We start from the raw sequence: 20,263 nt of genomic DNA, 5'->3' as shown, positions 1-20,263 counted from the left end.
GACAGAGGGAGACACAGAATCCGAAGCAAGCTCCAGGCTCTGAGCTGTCAGCACAGATCCCGACTGGGGGGCTCGAATGAACTCACCAACTGTGAGATCGTGATCTGAGCCGAAGTCAGACACTTAACCGACTGAGCCAGCTAGGTGCCCCGTCTTCTCCTCCTCTTCCTCCTCCTCCTCCTTCTTCTTAATGTTTATTTATTTTCGAGAGAGAGACAGACAGAGCGTGAGAGGCGGAGGGGCAGAGAGAGAGGGAGACACAGAATCCGAAGCAGGCTCCAGGCTCTGAGCTGTCAGCACAGGGCCCGACGCGGGGCTCAAACTCATGGACTGTGAGATCGTGACCTGAGCCAAAGTCAGACGCTCAACTTACTGAGCCACCCAGGCACCCCAGGACTGTCTTATTCTTCACCAGACCTGTTGATGAGTGGCTTTTGCCAGCCAGGGAAAGGAGAGGACCCCAGAGTGTCCCAGCATCCCTCTAACTGTTGAGGCTGTAAGTTGGTAACAGAAAGGAAGGGGCACAAAGGGAGGCCACATACTCAGAGCCCAGGTGTGTGGCGATCTCTGCTATAGCTGCACAGCATAGTGTTGCTCTTAGGACACGGTTCCCAGGGCTATTATTGTCCTGTTTGTGAAGTGGGGAAACCGAGGCTCAGAGGGCTAAAGTTTGTCCAACCACAAGAGCCGAATCACACACTCCACTGCTCAAAGCCCTAGCCTCGGTCACAGGGTGGGAGGGTGAGGGTGGAAAGGCAGCCAGACCAGGCTGATGGAAGCTGCACAGAACACGCTTTCCCTGAGCACAGGGTTAGCTCGCTGGAGGGGAGGTGCCCTCTCTGATGGGCGGACCAGTGGATGGATGCTCAAAGGGGCAGGGGCACAGGGTGAGAGCTGGTTTCCAGGAGGAGGTACCACTTCCCCTGGGCCGTGTGGCATTCAGTGGGGACATCTTCAGGACGGCGAAGGGGAGGAGGCTGGGCATGGCACCTGAGGAAGCTCTGGGGTTTGGTAATAGCAGTTAATTCTGGCAAGAGATGAAGTTATGGCGGCAGTTGGAAAGGCAGATCCAAAGGGCTAGGTATTCTCTCATCATTCTGCAATAGCAGAACCAAAAATGACTCTGAAAATAGATTTGTTTTGAAATATTCTCAGAGAGGACCCAGCCAGTGCATGGGAGAGGGTTGCGTGAGCACCTTCATTTTTTATGTGGTCTCAACCTATTTACTTGGTGATAGTGAGACCCTTATATTTTTTAGTGGGGAAACTAGGGACAAACACATTGATGTCTGCTAGCAGCAAGGTCTTCGGCAATTCTTCCGGTTTTGGGGAACGGCTGCTTGGAGTGAAATGGAGGGGTCTATGCCAAAAAACTGCCCATGTCCTGCCGGGAAGGTGCCAGTCACTCCTGTGTTCACAACCGTGCACTGGCTGTGAGCTACACGTGGGGTTGTGATCTGTGGCGCCCTCGCTGCTCCCACCCCTTTATTTGCACGTCAGCCGCCCTAGGCACCTTCGCGCCACAAGAATGGGCAAACGCTGCAAGCCAGGACTTCTTCCCCCTCTGGCACGGCAGCGGCTGTGCTGCACAAGCAGAAGAGACCCCCGTCCTGGTGAGGTGTACACGAAAGACGCCAGCACAGGGAGAGAACTCGCTGGGACCTGGAAGAGAAACGTTGTGATGTTAGATGAAGTCATGCAGCATCACTGGAAGGGGGGCTGCGTTAGGATGAAGCTCCACTCGGGGGCCTCGCCACGCGGATGAGGGAATGATGCCTCCCAGAACTTGCTGCCATCCCCGGCTCCGGTCTGTCTCTTCCCCAGCTCACGCAGAGCTCCCAGGAAGCTGCTTGTTGTCGGGGCAGTGGCACGGCGGCTGTTGTGATGAGAGCAGAGCAGAAGGTTGGCCAGGAGTGGGGGAGGCTCTCATCGCCTTCTCCTGCCTCTGGAGCCCACTTTGCGGCTCCGTGCCCTGAAGTTAATACCGAGCGCCCGAGAGAGAGCAAATGGATCTGGTGTTTTTCCCCTTCGCGTTAGTGAAGAACCAATAGACACTTCATCTGTGTCTTGGTCTGGGCCCCTCTGCCGTCACACAACCTCAGAGTGACTCTGCTAGAGGCGACGGCTAGTGTGAAGTTGGGGCACCCAACTCCTCTGCAGACGGAAGCGGTTGGGCCCCTTCTGGAGCCGCCTCCAGGTTCCAGGAGAGTTGCCCATCTGTCACCACTGCACCCTGGTTCCTGCCCAGCCCGCCTGACCTCAGCTGAGGGCCTCCTGTGAGCCAGTGGTCAGCTCCTGCCTATGGGACAGATGGGAGTGGGGGCGGAGTTCTCCACCTGTCTCCAGGGGGCTGGAGGGAGGCCAGTCCCTTGGAGGAACGGGAGCTGAGTGTGGGGCTCCAGCTGGGATCTGGCTCCTCCTGGCCTCGGCCTCGGCCTCAACTTCCCTTGACACCTGTTGTCTATGTTCAGACACCTCAGAGCGGTGGCCCGGACCCTGCTCAGTGCTGACTGTGAGGAGGCAGTCCGTGAGCCTTCCTGACCATCTCTCCGTCTCTGCCACACTCAGGGAGCCTGGGGGGTTCAGGGACAGGGTTTGGCTGGGTCTTCCTCATCCCACATGCTGGGAAGAGGCTCCAGATGCCTGGAGCTGGTGCTGCTTCCACACTCTGGCCCTGAGCACCCTCTGGGCCTCAGCGACGCCACGCTGGGGAAGCTTGCAGGGGAAGCTGTGTGAACTGGGAGGCACAGGCTGCTGGCATCGCAGCCCCTGGGCTTTGGTCAGGTCTCACGTTGCCCTTGTTGGACGTTCCCTTGGCTGCTGCGTGGGGGGCAGGAGCGTGGGGGTTCCAGCCTCTCCTCCCAGAGTGGCCCTCACCTGCTCCACACACGTGGGTTCCCAGCCTATCCTGCTCCATTTAGGCTGGAGGCCAGGACTCTTCTGAACTGGCGGGTGGAGGTGTGGCTTGGAGCTGGTGACGTGTTTGGGGGCAGTGCCAGTGGCCTGCAGGCCTCCACGGCAGCTGTCACATAATTGCCTGATTAACTCAGTGATTAATCGGCTAATTGGGACCTCAGCTTCAAATCCCCAATAACAAGGACCTTTTGTGAAAAGTCTCAAAGCTAGCTCTTGAGAGAGTGAAAGCAAGCGTGGGGCATAGATTTTAGAATAGACAGGCTGGGGGCAGCGCTAAGTCCTGTCTGTCTGGAAAGGAAACCCACAACGAAATGTGGCACGTCTTCCCTCCCTGTCTCCCATTCTCTCCCCACTTCCTCCCTTTCCTCCTTTCCCCTTCTTCCCTTTCTCCTTTCCTTTCTAACTTTTAAACGCATGAAAACCAGCACTGAGATCAGCCATGGTGGCCATGGGCTGCAGGGAGGGCCTCAGGGACACTGTTGCTTCCCCTTGCTACCCCGAGGGCTGTTGTGAGCTCAGGGTGGGTGGGGCTCTGTCTCCACAGACTGTTCTGTTTCTCCCCGACCGGTTGATAAGTGTGGCCTGCGTGGCTACTTGGGCCCACAGTGCTCTGCAGTCAGGTCCGTGATCAATCAAACTAGAAACTATCAGGTGTGCCTAGACAGAAGTCGAGGGCCATGCCCCTTCTGGGGCCCACCCCGTCCTTCCCTCGCAGGATCTGGGAAAGCCTGATCTGCGGTGGGGAGCTCTGACCCCGTGATGCCAACCCTAGATCTAAAACCTAAAAGCGAGGTCTTCCTGTCTTGGGCACCTGGGGACGGCCCCTCCCAGGAGGAGCTCAGGTGCCCCTCCTCTGGGTGATCTCCCATGCTGTCTCTGTTTCTCTGGGCATCAATTTGCCATTCCGGACAATGAGGTGATGGCAGCTTCTTGCAGTCTGTGGCTTGTGGATGTGCTCAGCAGCCCACAGGACCGTGGCCTCGCATGGAGCTGACTCTAGAAGTGGGTTGGGTGGCGTACCCTGTGCCCACGATCAGAAGTTTCCAGAGCTTTCTGTGGTTTGGTTCAGTGGGGAGACAGATGACAGTGGAGAGTGGGGAACTCCTGGGGGCCGCACCTTTAACCGCATTTCCTGGCCCCCGGGGGGGGGGGGGAAGCACGAGGCCCAGCAGCACCCCCACCCACATCTGATGGCAGTCTCTGGGTCATCAGCCTTCCTGGACTCACCTTCCTGCACCAGGCTGCAGGTTCTGGAGGAGGGTCGCAGCTGGGGGCCTGTCGCTTGGGCCGGGCCTGGATATTTACATAGAGCCGTTCCTGCCTGGAGGTACTTGCTTACTTTGCCAGGCCAAGGGCATGCCTGGCAGGGGCTGCAGGCCTCACAGCACCAGCGATGGCCACGGAGAAGCCCAGTGTTTCTGCTCTGCCCTTGGGCCAGCCTCAGGTGCTGGTTCTGGGGGCTCCACAGAGGGTCCTGTGTCCCAGCTGCTTGGAAGCCTGCAGTTCGCCTGCAGTGGGAAAGACTTGTCCACAGAAAAAAGAAGCCATCTAGGAGGTGCCGATGTTGGAAGTCTTGGTCTCGTACATACAGATCTTTAATTAAACACACTCATAAAATTGTAATGAACCATTCGTTTATTTAAATGGGGTGAGTTATTTCATTAATTTTTAGCAAACTGCAAGCAGCCATTCTGAGACGCACTGTTTGGAGACAATCTTCTGCTCCTCAGGGTGAGGGCCTGGGGTGGGCGGGTCCTTCCACTGAGTGACCAGTCCTGCTTGTCTCCCCCCAGCTGCCCCACCCCAGGGTGCACCGGCTCAGGACACATCCGGGGCAAGTACTCCAGGCACCGCAGGTAAGGTAAGGGGGTTCCTGGGAGAGATGTTGGGCTGCTGGGGAGCTGGAACCCCACTCCTGGCCCTTTGTAGATCTAGAACCTTCCATTTCCACCTGCGGCTGCTGAGGCCGGTGTGGTCATGGCATGTCATGCCGCAGTCTCCCTGTTGGGGGCTGTAAGGCTGGATGAGTCCATGGGGGAGAGCTCAGAGCAGACCTCGTACACACTGGTGACCCAAATGACCTGGTTGTCACTGTTGTCATCCTGGGGTGTCAGCCTGACTTCAGTGGGTGAGGGTGTGCAGGGTCTGGAGGTGGAGAAGGAAGGGCCCCGGGGACCCTGCTGACCTGCTTGGTGGGAGGAAGGCAGAGCTGCCTGGGGCCAGTCCCCTCCCCCTCCCAACAGGGGGTGCCGTTGGGATGGGACTGCTGAGGTTAGGTCTCATGAGAGAAGCAGGAAATAATCTAAGCTTTTAATGCGGACAGTTAATGTAAAATTTTAAACACATCAGCCTGCCAGTCTTGAATGTGGGGCTTCTGGCTTGGGTTGGTGATGAGTCGGAAAGACAAACTTTCACAACAGGGAAGGGGGCTGCGGAGGGTGAGGGGAGGAGCCGGAGGGAGGACCCCCCAGGGGGTGTTGACAAGGTGGCCCCTGGCCTGGTCTCCTTCCTCCCAGTTTGCAGAGCTGCCCTCTGGCCAAGAAGAGGAAGCTGGAGGGTGCCCAGCCAGAGCACCTGGTGTCCAAGCGGAAGTCCCACCCCCTGAAGCTGGCTCTGGACGAGGGCTACAGTGTGGACACCGACGGCAGTGAGGATGCCGAGGTGAAGGACGCCTCTGTTTCGGATGAATCGGAAGGAACTCTGGAGGAGGACGAGGCTGAAATGTCAGGACAGGAGGAGATTCATCGTCCTGAACCAGCTGAAGGTGCTTTGTGGCTCTTTCTCCCCAGAAATAAAGGGCGCTTAGTGTGGCCCTGGAGAATCACAGCCTGTGAGTGGGGAGGGGGCCCACTCTGAGTCAGTGAAAGGGCTGCCGAGGAAGCCATTCCTGAGAACAAGCGAGGTCTTGTCCTGACATTTGTTGGGGCTTCCTGGAGAGGGGCTGGTACAGGGTGCTTGGGGGGTCTGTGGGCGCATCTCTGTGCGAACACTGTGTGCATGATTGTGGATGTGTGCCTATGTGCATACGAGAGATGGACGGACAGATGGACATGGGCTGTGCGTCTGTGCTTGGGGGAGGGTCTCATGTACAGCAGAGGGGGATAGACCCCACTCCACTTGGCGCTGGGAAAGAATAGCCTGGGGGTGGGAGTGAGGGGTCTGCTTGGCATCAGATGAGACTCTGTGGGGGCGCCCAGGGAAGCCTGGAGTGGCAGGGGGAAATGAAGGGATTCCTTGTTTCACTTTCTTCCCCGTGGGGCTCAGCAGCACCAGCCTCGTTGGGGCACCCAGACTTTGGCAAAGGCCGGTGTAAAGGTGTCCCTGTCCCCCGAGGACGCTGGCAGACTACAGAGCCCTGGGGGTAGGGCTGAGACCTGAGGTCCAAATCCCCCAGCCCCCCCCCCCGCCCCAAAGCTGCCTGTGTCTTCTGAACCTGCAGGGTCTGAGAGGGAGCTTTATTTTGTTTTGGAGCCAATTCAGGGAGAGTCCTTACACCCACCTGCCTCCCGAGTCTTCGGTCGTGTCTCAAGCGGTGTGTGGCCCCAAGGGCTCTAGGTAGAAAGGACTAGCTTGCCTGCTTTCTTACCGAGGAGTGGGTTTGGGGTCTGGGCACCGGCCCTGGCTGGGCTCCTCTGGGAATGGTCAGACGGCCTGCCGACTGGCCTGGACACTCCTGCCGACTGTCCTCCAGGGCCTGTGTGTGGCGAACACCTGCTACATCATAGCCATGGAAGTTAAGAGGCTCAACTTTGACCCTTTTGAAAACATAAATTCATTTAGTGCTTGTTAATTATGGAGCAATTAAAAAAACCCGATGGTGCTTTAGGCTCCATCTTATGAGATGCAGGTTTGCTTGATTCGAGAAAGTAAACATCGAGGGGAGGACCATTAGTAAAACATATCGGAGTATTCCTCAGCTTCAAAGACAGCAGTGACTACTCCATCTAGGACTGAAAATAAGTTCACCGTGTCTCCAGGTCCAGGCAGAGGGGCTGGCAGAAATGACCACAGCCCCAGGCTGTGCTGGGACAGCCTGCCTCTTGTGCTCTTTACACTTGTTTCCGATTTTGTGCAGGAAGGAGCCCTGTCAAGCCCCACTTCGGATCCAACCCCATCAGCAGCCCCACGGGCCCCACCAAGGGCAGCTACAGCAGTTATCAGGAGATCATCGCCACTTCTCTCCTAAATTTGGGCCAGATTGCCGTAGAGACGCTCGTTGGGGAGGATTTGGGTCAGGTGGCCAAGCCGGGCCCTGGTGTTGTGCACCTGGTGCAGGAGGAGGCCGAAGAAGGGGCCACCAGTGATGAGGGGGAGAAGGACGTGTTCATCCGGCCAGAGGATACAGAGGAAGTCATGGAGGTCACCAGGGAACGCTCCCAGGAGCTGGGTCCCCAGTCTGGGGAGGGCATGGTCAGCGAGGAGTCAAGCAAGATGAAAGTCAACCTGGGTAATGAGGAGGAGGAGGAGGAGGAAGAGGAGGAGGAGGAGGAGGAAGAGGAGGAGGAAGAGGAGGAGGAGGAGGAAGAGGAGGAGGAGGAAGAGGAGGAAGAGGAAGAAGAGGAGGAGGAGGAAGAGGAGGAGGAGGAGGAAGAGGAGGAGGAGGAGGAAGAGGAGGAGGAAGAGGAGGAGGAAGTAGCCGCTCCCGATGTGATCTGTCAGGAGGATGCCCCCCGTGCCCCCACCCAGAAGGCCCCGGAACCCCGGCAACCAGCATCTCCCAGCCCCAAGCCCGAGTACTCTGTCATCGTGGAGGTGCGCTCTGATGATGGCAAGGACGAAGACTCGCGCTCCCAGAAGTCTGCAGTCACTGATGAGTCAGAGATGTATGACATGATGACACGTGGGAACCTGGGCCTCCTGGAGCAGGCCATTGCCCTGAAGGCCGAGCAGGTGCAAGCCGTCTGCGAGCCAGGCTGCCCACCCACCGAGCAGGGCCAGCCGGGCCCTGGTGAACCGGGCAAGGTGGTGAGGCCTCTGGATGCCGCACGGAAGAACTACTGCAGCAAAGGTAGGGCTGGAGGCCCGGGCCTGCACACCCGCCCTTAACGCCTCCGTCCAGGGTGGTCCCCAGCAGGCCTGGATGCGGGCTGAGAGGCGTGCTCACACTTCTCACAGAGGGCGATCCAGAGACAGACACAGGGCTCCAGGTGGGAGGAGGAGCGTGGGAGGGACAGTGAGCTGGCCCCAGCACCTCAGGCACAGCCCGGGGGGCCCAGCTGGGTCATGGAGAGGCACAGGCAGACCCTGGGGGGGACACACCTGGGTCATGAAGAGACTCGAGTGAGCCCTGGGGAGCCCCAGCGGGAAGACAGGTGGGGACACAGGGCCCAGATTTTCTGGGAATCCTCACGTGAGACAGGCCTGGGGCAGATACTGAGGGACACAGCTCTCAAGGGGACATCCTTCAGAGTGGCACAGGTGTGGGGGACAGCTGCTTGGGAGCCCAGATTCAGGCCAGCACAAGTCTTGAGGGAACACAGACACAAGGAGACCTAGGTAAATGTGATACACATTTAGGGACAGGGTGTTGAGGCCTGTGTAGGGTATCAGCCTGAGGGTGGTGGGCTTGGGGACCACAGATCAGGGCGGATATTGGTGGGACACTATTGGGGAGTGGCATGGCCGGGGGACACAGGCAGAGTGACAGCCCGGGTGCAGGTGTCTGGGTGACGCAGGCCTGTGGGACATTGGGGGGACCCAGACACAGGGTGCCTTGCCTTCAGGGGTAGAGTTGAGGGCGCGGGCCCAGGGGACAGAGCCTCAGGGTGAGGCAAACAGCGGCGCTGGAAGCACCTGGCAGTGGGCGAGATGCGACTGACGTCGAGGCACCGCCACAGCGCGAGCCCGGCTAGAGCCCGTGTGGCAGCGGTAGCAGCTCAGGAGGCAGGCTCCGGGGATCATTTGTGATGACCCTGCCCGCTAGGTTGGTGAAGGTCCTGCTTCCTGCCTGTTTGAATGAGAAGAGGAAGAGCCAGGGGTCCGGCACTTTAGAACCCGCTCGGGTTTCTGCCTCAGCCGGGGTGGGCATTCTGAGTGTGGTTGTGTGAGTTCTGTGTTCTCCCCAGGGGAACCGCTCCATCTAGGAACTTCTCTGGGACACTGGCTGTGCTCTGGGGATCATCTGTGTCCTGGCAGGTGTTCCCTTCTGGCCCCCACACTCAACAGTGACCTCTCTGGGCTTGCAGAGCCTAGGTGAGGTCAGCACCTGAGCTTTGAGTTTAAGTTTCTGCCCAGGCATTTATATTAGTCCTGTGGCTTTGGGCAAGTTAACTTCTTTGTCCTCGTCGCTTTGTCAAATCCAAAGGACATATCCTGGCAGGGACCTCGTCACATCTTTCACCTCTCTGTGCAGAGGCTGGACCTCAAGGCATGGGGGCTCTTGGAGGCACGGCCCCACCCTGAGCAGGACTCACACAAGTCAGTAGGAGCAGGGAAAGGGCACCAGCTGCTACCTGGGTTGTCCTCTTTAAAATGCTGCACAACTTACTACACGTTTGGGCAGTTTACAAACTTACAGTTTGGGCAGCTTCTGGGCTTTTCCATGAGGACAGTTGATGTGGACCAGTTTCTTCAGAACTAGCTGGCCATCCCCTGGTCCCTCTCAGGCTCTCGGGCAGTCTGGCCACTCTCCTCTCTGGACAGCCAGAATGAAGAGTCATGGCTGTTCTGTCCTCCTCCCCACTTGGCTTTCTGGCTACCCTCTAACCGATGCCTCTTGTGTGTTTAGATCCCTCCAGAGCTGAGAAGCGCGAGATCAAGTGTCCAACACCAGGCTGTGATGGCACTGGCCATGTGACAGGGTTGTACCCTCACCACCGCAGCCTATCTGGTTGCCCCCACAAGGACAGGATTCCCCCGGAGAGTGAGTAGCTATGCACAGCTCAAGCCATCTCTGGTGTTTGGATGATGTAGCCCCCCACCCCCACCCCCATCCCAGGGCCCTGTCCCCTTTGGATTGGCACTGTCCAGGTGCCCAAACTTGAGTCCTACATGGCCGGGGATATGGAGTGTGCCCATTTACCTACCTTGAGACGGCAGCCAGGGTCAGGGCCCCCAGGAGGGCCTGCCACAAACGCAGGTACTCGGGAGGGAGGAGGAGCCAGCAAGCCAGGGAAGAGCCAGCCATCTGTGCTCTGAGGGCCACGAGGAGAAAGCCTAAGCTTTTTCCCTCCTAAGCTAGAGGCAGTAATTGTGAACATTCATTTCAAAGGGTGACTCACAGAACAACCAGGGGGTTTGAAGGCGAGGGAAGCAGGGGCCACAGCGGGAGGGAGTGTGCCTCGACTGGGCTGAGGCTTGGGAGCCACTCTGGGTTGCTGCTCTAAGTTGCCGCCCTGCAGAGTCGGAGACCTCAGATGTTCCTTGGTGGGGCTCACCATCTCCCTCTCCCTGGTTCTCTTCCAGTCTTGGCTATGCACGAGAATGTGCTCAAGTGCCCCACTCCTGGTTGTACAGGTCAAGGCCACGTGAACAGTAACCGCAACACGCACAGAAGGTACTCGGGCTGCGCTGGGAGTGGCGAGGGCTGTGTGGTGGGGTGGGCGGGGCCGTGGGCTGAGCCCTGGCCTGGGACGGGTGCAAGGTTGGAGCAGGCCTCTTGGTGGGGAGTCAGCGTGGCACCCAGAGGCATGGTCGCTGTGGTGGGGTCCTGAGAGGCCGGAGGGCGGCTGCAGGGATGGGTATGTGCTCTTCAGAGAGGCCTACTGCCTGTCGGGAAAGCCAGGTGGAGGCTGTGAGACGTTTGGGAAGCTTCTGCACTCTAGCTTTTGCTCGTGGTGGGTCTTGGCTGGCCAGGACCGAGCTCTGGGCTACACTGTGGCTTCTGAGACTCAGGTAGAAGCGAGACTCCCATGATACACTCAGGGTTTAGCCATCTGCTGTCTTCCACAGTGAGAGGTGACCACACCCCCTACCCTTGCCTGGAGCACCTTGGGCAGCAGGGCTGTGATGGGATGTGCTCTCACAAAGGAGGCCAGAGCTTTTGAGGTCACTTCATTGAGAAGAGGCTAAATTCCTGAGCCCTTTTGTGACTAGTCACCTCTCCAGCAGCCATGGTCAGCTCTGTCCTGACAGATGAAGTTGCTTCCCTGAGGTCCCAGGTTGGGTGCTTCCCTAGGAAGGGCTGGGGCCTCTTGCTGTGGCCCTGGTACAGTCTGTAACCTCTAGGGTTAGCACCCAGGTTGTGTGGCCCATGGGGCCCTGGGCTTCCCTGAGTTGAGCCAGAGACGTGTTGGCATGTCGGGGGAGAGCAGGGAGGTGAGAGGCAGGCCCATTGCCCAGACCCGCCTAGAGGAGGTGCCTTTGCCCAGAGCCCTGAAGGCTTTTAGGATGTACTTTGTCTGTGTGCATCACTGCTTAGAATTTCCCAAAGCAGAAAGTGACTGTGCAGCTGCTACCTTGAGGGCTTGAGGACAGGGCTGGAGAGACGGGAGCCTTCTCTGGGCTCCTGCTGGTGTCTGTGGGCTTCTGGGCTTGGACAGGCAGGATCTGAAGGAGAATGCTCAGCTGCCCTCCTTGCCTTTTCTCTAGTTTGTCCGGATGCCCCATTGCTGCTGCTGAAAAATTAGCCAAATCTCATGAGAAGCAACAGCCGCAAGGGGGAGATCCTTCCAAGAATAGCTCCAATTCAGATCGGATCCTCAGGTGAGTGAATTGAGCCACACAACTGAAGGGGCTGCCTCCCGAAATGGTTAGAGGGGGCTTCCCAGTGTCTCTGGGGCTGCATGTACATGTGTGTGTATGTGTGCGTGTGTGGGCGTTTATGCTTGCATGCGTGTACATGTGCACGTGCATGTGTGTGCTGATGCGCTCAGCTGCCCTCGGACCCTCCCAGAGGACAGTTTCTGGGCACACACAGGACAGCGTCTGACATCTGCCCCCCTCACCGGTGCTTCGGCTGTGGCACAAACACCCACGAGGCTGCCCCTGCCTTGCTCTCCCCAAAGGCGTCTGATCTCACCGCTTGAGATTACTCAGGGATTTGTCTGTGGAGACGCTGGTCCTGTCTCCAGAGGGCAGACCACACCAGCCGAGGGCCACTGCTGTCCAGAAGCACCGGAACTGCTCCTTCTGGCTGTCTCACTCCAAGGAAAGACCATAAACCAAGGGAGAGAAGTGGGTGCACGTGCTACCCTTCAGAGCATTGGCCCCAGAGGTTCTGAGGCAGCAGTGGGCCTGTGTGTGTGCGCGTATGCATGTGTTCACGTGTGCACACGTGTGCGTGCATGTAGACATGTGTCAGCCATAAGGGGGCTCCTGAAAGAGCACTCCGAATGCATTTGCTTAGCATTCCTGCCATCCACGTGACCCTGTGAAGTGGGTACCACAGGTAAGGCCAGAGTCTCGGGAACTTGCCCAAGGTAACACTTACTGCCTGGGGGAGTTGGCACTGGCCCCTGGCCAGCTTGGCTTCAGGGTCTTGTTCTTCAACGTAGTTCTCTACCCGTTGGGTGATTCCCTTACCCCACCCCTCACTGTCCTCCCTCGGCGGACACGCTGCTTCCTGTTTCTCTGAGGGACTAGGATTCATACATTCTTCCCCTTCCTCAGTTTTCCAGACCACAGTTCCATGTCTGCCTCCCAAAGGAGAATGTGGGAGATGAGGGCCGCTGTACCCTGAAAAGGCCTAACACCTGGAAGTCACAGACGTGGGCAATAGCATGAACCCTGGTCTGGAGAGGGGCCCGCCTCCTTTCAGGGCCCGTCCAACCCTGGTGTGTGCCTGGCAAATCTCAACCAGAGGAACTTGGCTGCCCGCCTTGACCTGCTCTGTGGGTCCCATGTGTGGAGTCTCTGGGCGGGGCCAGGGCCGGGGTCGGGGCCTCAGCTTCCTGTGCTTCCGTCTATGCGTGTCTTTGGCCCTGCACATCCAGTTGGCTTCCGTCCACCTGTTGGCTCTTAGGATGGTTGGAAGCGGCTTCTTACCTTCGTCCTGTAACTGCTCTTTCCAGCTTCCTGCCATTTACTATCTCGATTCTTTCCCTGCCTCAATCTAAGTCACTGGTAACATGCCAAACCAGCAGGCAGGTGAGGCCCAGTGAGCCCAGGGTGGGGGGCAAGGAGGCTCCAGTCATGGTGGCTGTGCCCCCAGGAAGTCTGACCTCCATTTGTTTGCCTGTAAAAGTGGGCAACAATGTTTTCTTGTGGGCTTCGAAAGGATTTCATGAGGCTTGAACAAGATAGTGATGTTTTGCTTCCCCGGGCCGTGGTGAGGAACCTCTCCAATGGTCGTGACGGTGACCAGGATGCAGAAGCCTTCTGTTCAGGTTCTGTTCATTCTGCGTGGCCATGTTTCTGGGTGTCACGCCCTGGGGTGTGGGGAGAGCCTTTGCAAATCTCTGCTAGTGTCACAGACACTGAGTCTTTGCTGTGGGATGGAGCCCTGGCCCAGGAAGCCATGGTACCAATGTTAAATTTAGGATTCTCTTTTCTCCTGGGAGGTGCCTGAGCACACTCCAGTAACTTCTTCGGATGCTACCAGGCCCTTCCACCCTCCTTGGGGAAGGAGAGCGTGCCCATGCTTGGGGGTATCTGCTTTTCCCAGGTCCAGACTCAGAGCTGGTCTCTTCATGGTTGCAGGTCTTTCTGTCACCGGGCTCCTGTTTTGGGGCCACATGCAAGTTCTTGTAGTACTCAGCCCCTTGAAGACCTCACCATCGACCCCTTCTTAATTCTTGCGATCCACTCTTTTCAGACTGAAGTCATTTCTTGGTTCAGACTCAGGAGCAAAGGGAGAGTGGGCGTGCAGACGGGTCTCCCAGGCCTCCTTTCCTCTTTTCCTTCTCTCTGAGCTGGTAGCGCAGAAGCCTGTCCGCACCTCGTGCGGTTGCCATTCTCCACCTGGCTGCTCTTCCTGCCCTGGATCCTGTGCTGTCTGGGCTGGTGTCTTCATGCTGGCTCTTGTGCATTCAAAACTCTGAGCTCTTCCAAGGGCTTCAGAGATGATGAACTGAATGCCTGCAGTGGCCTTTTCGTTCCTGTCCTTAACTCTTTCAGCCCCACCAGAGCTCTTCTCAACTGCCTTCGAGCCAAGGGTAGTGAGGGCTAAAGCTGAGCTGGGCCCTCCCTGAGCCTGATTCTCAGAAACACACCCCTGTCCCCTCTAGATGCCCTGACTCCCTCCTCACTGGGGAGCTCTGTTATCCCACCAGGAGAATTCTGTCTAGGTGTGGCTAGCCGCCGTCCTAGGGATGCCCCTGCAGGGTTGCCTGCTAAGGACTCATACCTCTTGTAGCAGAGCAGTTTGAAACCTGCTCTCCTAAGTTCTGGAGCAAAGTCTGGGGCCCTCCCTCTCTGGCTAATGCCGTCTGCAAGGGCACGTGGCATTTTTTCTCCAAGCTTCCAGTTCTTCATATAGATCAGGCCCCAGGCACCGTTTAGTAGAGGGACGTGGCGGAGGGTCTCTGTGCACAAAGGGTTCTGAAGGGTTCCTGCCCAGGCTGTGGGATGGGGCATGGGGTCCCTGAGCCCTGTCCTCATGGTTCTGCACCTCTATCCGCACCTCAGGCCCATGTGCTTCGTGAAGCAGCTTGAAGTCCCTCCGTATGGAAGCTACCGGCCCAGTGTGGCCCCTGCTACACCCAGGGCCAACCTGGCCAAGGAGCTGGAGAAGTTCTCCAAGGTCACCTTTGACTACGCAAGTTTTGACGCTCAGGTTTTTGGCAAACGCATGCTTGCCCCAAAGATTCAGACCAGCGAAACCTCACCTAAAGCCTTTAAATGTAAGTAGGGGAGATCTGCTCCTGGGAGACGCAGGGTTTGAGAGATGGGGGAGGAGGGACCCCCTTCGCCAGGAGCATGTAGGGAATCTCTCCCCTAGGGGGCCCTGGCTGTCCCAGTGTCCACTGAGGTGGCTTTCCCAGGGTCTATATTTCCCCCATGTTTCTGCCACCACGTTCCCCATCAAGCTTGATGTATCTCTTCACTATTTGTGAAAAAAACAAACAACCCCCCCCCCAAATAAAAAACAAAAAATAAAAAACAAAACAACCCAAGTCCTTTATGGTGTGCATGTCCAAAGGCTTGAGAATAACTTCCCTGATACAGTCCACTCTGCAGGGGCTCAGACAACTCAGCCAGACTGGGCTGAGCCTGGGTGCCTGACAGGAGCTATTCGCTTTCCTGCATGTGGACCATCTTGCTGGATACGGTGTGTTGTGTTAGCCACAAGTGTTCTGGATACTTGTAACTAACAAAATGCATTCCTACAAACTTTTGAGAAAAATCCTGCCTTACTGTTTTGGTGACTCAGTGTACTAATCTGTGGGTTGCAAGCCCCTTAGCCCTGGAAACACATATGAAATGGAAGTGTGCCCATGAGATTGGAACTGGCATCTCGGAGTGGGTATTTGGCCCTGAAATGCAGCAGTGAGGAGTTTTTGTCATGTTAATATGAAAATCCTAACTGATGCAGCTGCCAGCTACAGTGTGGACACCTCTTTCCCTTGTTAGGGCCAGGGGTTTCCTGCCACCACGTACAGGCACCAACAAACACTCACGAGGAGCTTTCCGTATATCTGGAAACTTACCGGTGATATTGTGATATCAGAAATGTCATGCTTGAGAGTCACTTTATGACTACCGTACAATTTCTGGAAGAGATAACATTTTATGTCCTCATTTGTCACGTTTATTTGAACAGTAATGTTACTTTATTGAAGTGGTATCATGGGGACACCAAAATCAGCCTTTTGAGATGTTGTGACAAAAATTTTTCTACTTGAGCGATAGTCCCATACACTCCTCCTCTTATAGAATTCTTTCCGGTCTCAGGAAGCATTCGCCAATAGACGACTTGTATTTGTTTGAAATAAGAGGGATGCTGGAATGTCTTTGGAAGGTTTTGTTCTTCCTGCCCAAATTTTAGATGAGCCAGAAACAGCGTCCTCAGTACCCTATGGGAGGACGAGTAGGAGTGTGTTGTGGGCACGTGTGACTGGGACAAAGACCCTGCCCCAAGCCCCTCCGCGTAGCTGTGCCCTGTGCTCCCCCAGCCATCCCGAAGACGCCCTCCCCCCAACCCCCCCGCCCCACCCGTGTCTGTGCGGCCACCATGCATTCGAGTTCTATATCAGCCTGGTGTTGTTCCCTTTTTGCAGCCAGACCTTTCCCAAAGGCCTCCTCCCCCAGGCACAGCCCCAGCACTTCATCCTCTTCTGCAGGCTTCGACTACACGCATGATGCTGAGGCTGCACACATGGCCGCCACAGCCATCCTGAACCTCTCCACGCGCTGCTGGGAAATGCCCGAGAATCTCAGCACGAAGCCACAGGACTTGCCCGGCAAGGTGGGTGTGTCCCCCACAAGGAGCTCTGTCTGAGACAGCGGTGGGCCGGTGGGATTCACGGTCAGGACCATGAGCCTACACACACAAGGTGCTCAGGGACACCCGGTGTCCGCCCGAGAAACTCGTCTTCCTCCCGGTCGTGGCTCCTGGTGACCAGAGGGGGTTAGATGGGTTCCCTCTGGGAGCTCTGGGTGCCGTGCCTGAGGAGGACCAAAGGGCTCTGCACACGCACGTTTCCTCGCGTGGCCCCCGCGCCTGGATGTCGAGCGCCTGCCCGTGTGTGATCATGCTCACCGTGTCTCAGGCGTCTGGGTTTGTGGTGTTAGCAAGACCTGAGAGGCAGTGGAGGCTCCTCCGTGTGCGGTGCAGGGAGGGGCAAGTCACGATTCTTGCTTCCCAGAGGTTCTTCTGTTCTTGCGTGGCTCTGCTTCCTTCCAAGGGAAAGCCTGTGCCGGGCGTTCTGTAACGCCGACTTAAAGTGCCAGAAGGCACACGTGGGAAGCACAGACCCACCCTCACAATTGCAGGCTGCGGACATCGAGGTGGATGAAAACGGAACCCTGGACCTGAGCATGCGCAAACACCGCAAGCGGGACAGCGCCTTCCCCAGCGGCGGCAGCGGCGGCAGCAGCCCTGGCGTGAAGTCCCCTGATGCTTCCCAGCGCCACAGCAGCACCAGTGCCCCAAGCGGCTCCATGACCTCGCCCCCGTCCAGCCAGGCTTCCCGCCAGGACGAGTGGGATCGACCTCTGGACTATACGAAGCCCAGCCGCCAGCGAGAGGAGGAGCCTGAGGAGGTGGGTGTGGGACCCGAGGGCTGACGTAAAGCCGTGCCTGCTTCTCCAGCAGGAGCTCCCGAGCCCTGTCCACACCGCGCCTGCCGCCTCTAGGAAGCTAGGACTCGGCCCGCCGTTCTGGGGAATTTTTCACCCTCGGGCTGTGCTGTATCTTGTCCCATCCAAGAGAGAAGTGGTCTTCTCACTTCCGTGGACACGGTGATCGGCACCGTCGTGGGCTCGGGGGAAGCATGGGGAGGAGAAGGGCCTGTTTCATATCTCATCGGAGACATTTGCGAGTGGCCCCAAATTCCTGGGTTCTGTGGCCTCCCCCCAACCCGCTGTCCCGATAGGGACACCCTGAATTCCGGCAGCAGTCCTTCCTCACCATCCACAGGACACTCTGGCCACCTGGCTCCTTGGACAGAGGCAGGAGAAAGCTCCTGGCCCTGGGGGCCCCCGTGGTGGTCAGTGGCCCGAGCCCCAAGACCAGCACCACCTGGTAAAGAGCAAGAAGCCAGGCGTCTGTGTTGGAGCTGCAGTCTGGGGACAGTGAAACACCCTTTTCCAATCATTCTACCCTCCGAGAGTGGGGCCGTTTGAAGGCTCTTCCTCAAAGAGGCGTGCATCCTGAGTAGCAAAGCCCAGCCGCGAGGATGCTGCAGACTTCAGGCGGCCTCCGCACGGTATGGGCAGGCCTGCAGGTCCCCTCCGCTCTCCCTCCCCATCCCCGCCAGCTCCCCGCCAACCCTAGAGGGGCAGGGGGGCAGGTCCCTGCGGAGGAGGAGGTGGGGTGACTAGGATTCCTCTCCGGGAACCCACCGCCCTTGCAGTTCAGTCTCCCCAGTGAGCCAGGCTCCCTCTACACACTTCACGTGTACCCCTACTTTGCAGAGTAGACTGGGTCCCAGGCTGAGGCCACTCGGCTCAGTCATGTGGCTACAACTTGGTGTCAGGCCGCAGAAGAGGGGTACCTCTCAGACTGAGCCCTGAGTGGAGGGGGCTGAACTGTGTGGGTGGTCTTCTCTGTGGTGGTTGGGAGCCCAGTGTGAGGCCAGAGGGGGCCCTCCTATTCAGAGGCCACCAGGAGAGTCTGCTCTTCTCTTGTTCCAGTCTTGCCCCCAGGTCTAAGCTGCTCCCTGCCCTTCCTGGTGACCACAGTCCCTCCCTTGACCCCTCCCTGCACCTGTCCGTGATCCCCAGCTCAGGCTACATCCTTGGCTGCCTTGCCCCTCCCCTCCTCCCTTCACACACCCTCTGAGCACCCCAGGATCCATGTCATCAGTCTCAGGGGCCCTGAGGTCCCCGCCCAGTCAAGTCGGTCCCCACACTCCACCCCACAGTCACTCTCTGTCCCAGAGCCTCGGCTCACTCCCAGGCCCTTCCTCTCCTCCTGGGCACAGGAGGGTCATCCCCAGAAAGGCCTTCCGTATCAGGCCTTCCTAGTCCCTTTGTCATGGCCCTGGGCTCCCGACTCAGACTCTCCTTCCAGCTCTGCCTAAGGTTCCTTGGTCCGTCCTATGTGAGGCTGCATCTCTATTCTCAGTCTCACTTCCCACTCCAGGTGGAGGTGACCCACACTCCTGAAGCCATGGGAAGGAGCCCACTGCACTGGGCAGCAGCCAGGACAGTATCCACGGGCCCCTGGGATGCTCTCCCTGCTCTGGGACAACCTCCTCCCTGGGGCTTCCGGGAAGTTGCCATTTTTTCCGAAGACCCACCTTAAGTCGAACTTGCTCGAGGGAATGAGCCACTTGGTCTGCACCTTGTCCAATAATCGTATTTGTGGCAGTAATAGCAACACCCGCCACATTGACAAGATTCACTGTCAGTGACTCAGAGCCTTCGCTACGTTGGGCTCCACTCCACAGAAATCCCGTGAGGGGCTGCTGTTCTCTCAAGTTTAAAAGTGTAGCCTCTAGGAGCGCCTGGGTGGCTCGGTCGGTTGGGCAGCTGACTCTTGGTCTTGGCTCAGGTCGTGGCCTCGCGTTTTATGGGTTTGAGCCCCGTGTCGGGCTCTGTGCTGATGCCTGCTTGGGGTTCTGTCTCTCCTCTCTGCCCCTCACCCGCTTGTACTTTCTCTCTCTCTCTCTCTCTTTTTCTCTAAAAATAAATACGTAAACTTAAAAAAAAAAAAAAAATTAAAGTGTAGCATCTGGGCCCCAAGAGGTTGAACAACTCGCCTGGGACACACAAGTGCCAGCACTGGGATGTGGACCACGAACTGTCACACTGGTTAACTGCCTCTGATGTAGACCCGCTTGCCGGGCGTTGAGCTTTCCCACTCTCGTGGACAGGGACTGTCCTTGTCCACCCTGTGTCCGTAGTACCCTGCCCGAACAACTGCAGACACAGAACTCGAGCTGATGAACTGCCTTTGTGGTCAGGGTGTCGTGCTGGGTGGGGAGGCATAGGGCCATGGGGTCACAAGGTCACTGAGTATTTTTATCACATTTTTGTGTTATTGTTCTCCTTGTGCCATCTCATCGTGACAGCGTTTCAACAAGCACTTGTTGAGTGCCTACTGTCTACTGAGCACTGAAAGAGCTGCACTTGGCATAGGTTCTTGTGTCTAGAAGGTGACCCAGTGGCAGTGAGGTGGAGGTGACCCACAGGCCTGAGTCCACGGGAAGGTGTCAGAGCCCACCGCTCCGGGCAGTAGGCAGGGCTCCTCATTCCTGGGGCGGCTCAGGAGCTCTTGGGGGGGGGGACACTCTAGCCCCTCAGGGGTGCTGTCTCCTGTGTTCTTGGGGGCAAGTCTTCCTCCCCCATCCAGAAGGCAGGAGAAACCGGAAAATGTCTCTGTGAACACTGTTCTGAAGGCCCCTCTCCCTCAGCCCCCGTCTCGGGCACCCGGCCCCCCGCCAGCCGGTTAAAACGTCTCCCTGCTGGTTTTTTGCAGTCAGAGCCAGCAGCCCATTCTTTTGCTTCTTCTGAAGCAGATGACCAGGAAGTGTCGGAAGAGAGTTTTGAGGAGCGCAAGTACCCTGGGGAAGTCACCCTGGCCAACTTTAAGATGAAGTTTCTCTCCAAGGACATAAAGAAGGAGCTGCTCACGTAAGTCCCCGCCTGGGCCAAGAGGGCTCCTTGAGGACCTGTCTGGTCCGGAAAAAAGCATGTCTTAGTCTGAGCCCTGAGTGACCAGGTCTGCTCAGTCCTGGACCTGTCCCTGCCCTGGACTAGCTCTGACCGCCCTCCTGGCCGGACCATCTTGCTGGGCAGAGGTTGGGTACCCTGCACTGCAACGCTCTTGAGCCAGGCGATGGGTGACAGCTTTCCTGTCATC

At 57.5% G+C, this 20,263-nt stretch overlaps 1 protein-coding gene across 7 annotated transcripts in view; it reads left to right on the top strand.

Moving 5' to 3' along the window:
• Nucleotides 1-20,263, top strand: part of MYT1 (myelin transcription factor 1) — a 70,458-nt gene that overhangs the window by 33,363 nt on the left and 16,832 nt on the right. For 6 of the 7 annotated variants that reach the window (XM_045443840.1, XM_045443834.1, XM_045443836.1 and 3 more), the window contains 10 exons: nucleotides 4,710-4,772; nucleotides 5,433-5,680; nucleotides 6,992-7,924; nucleotides 9,644-9,778; nucleotides 10,321-10,411; nucleotides 11,446-11,559; nucleotides 14,422-14,636; nucleotides 16,014-16,201; nucleotides 16,729-16,998; nucleotides 19,880-20,034. In XM_045443840.1, the coding sequence (XP_045299796.1) occupies nucleotides 4,710-4,772; nucleotides 5,433-5,680; nucleotides 6,992-7,924; nucleotides 9,644-9,778; nucleotides 10,321-10,411; nucleotides 11,446-11,559; nucleotides 14,422-14,636; nucleotides 16,014-16,201; nucleotides 16,729-16,998; nucleotides 19,880-20,034 (2,412 nt within the window). The remainder of the gene's footprint in view (nucleotides 1-4,709; nucleotides 4,773-5,432; nucleotides 5,681-6,991; nucleotides 7,925-9,643; nucleotides 9,779-10,320; nucleotides 10,412-11,445; nucleotides 11,560-14,421; nucleotides 14,637-16,013; nucleotides 16,202-16,728; nucleotides 16,999-19,879; nucleotides 20,035-20,263) is intronic. The other variant, XM_045443835.1, reaches the window with a different exon arrangement.

Source organism: Leopardus geoffroyi, chromosome A3, assembly GCF_018350155.1.
Source record: "Leopardus geoffroyi isolate Oge1 chromosome A3, O.geoffroyi_Oge1_pat1.0, whole genome shotgun sequence".
Lineage (NCBI taxonomy): Eukaryota > Metazoa > Chordata > Mammalia > Carnivora > Felidae > Leopardus > Leopardus geoffroyi.
Note: the sequence above shows the minus strand (reverse complement) of the source record. Positions and strands in the feature narration are given on the sequence as shown.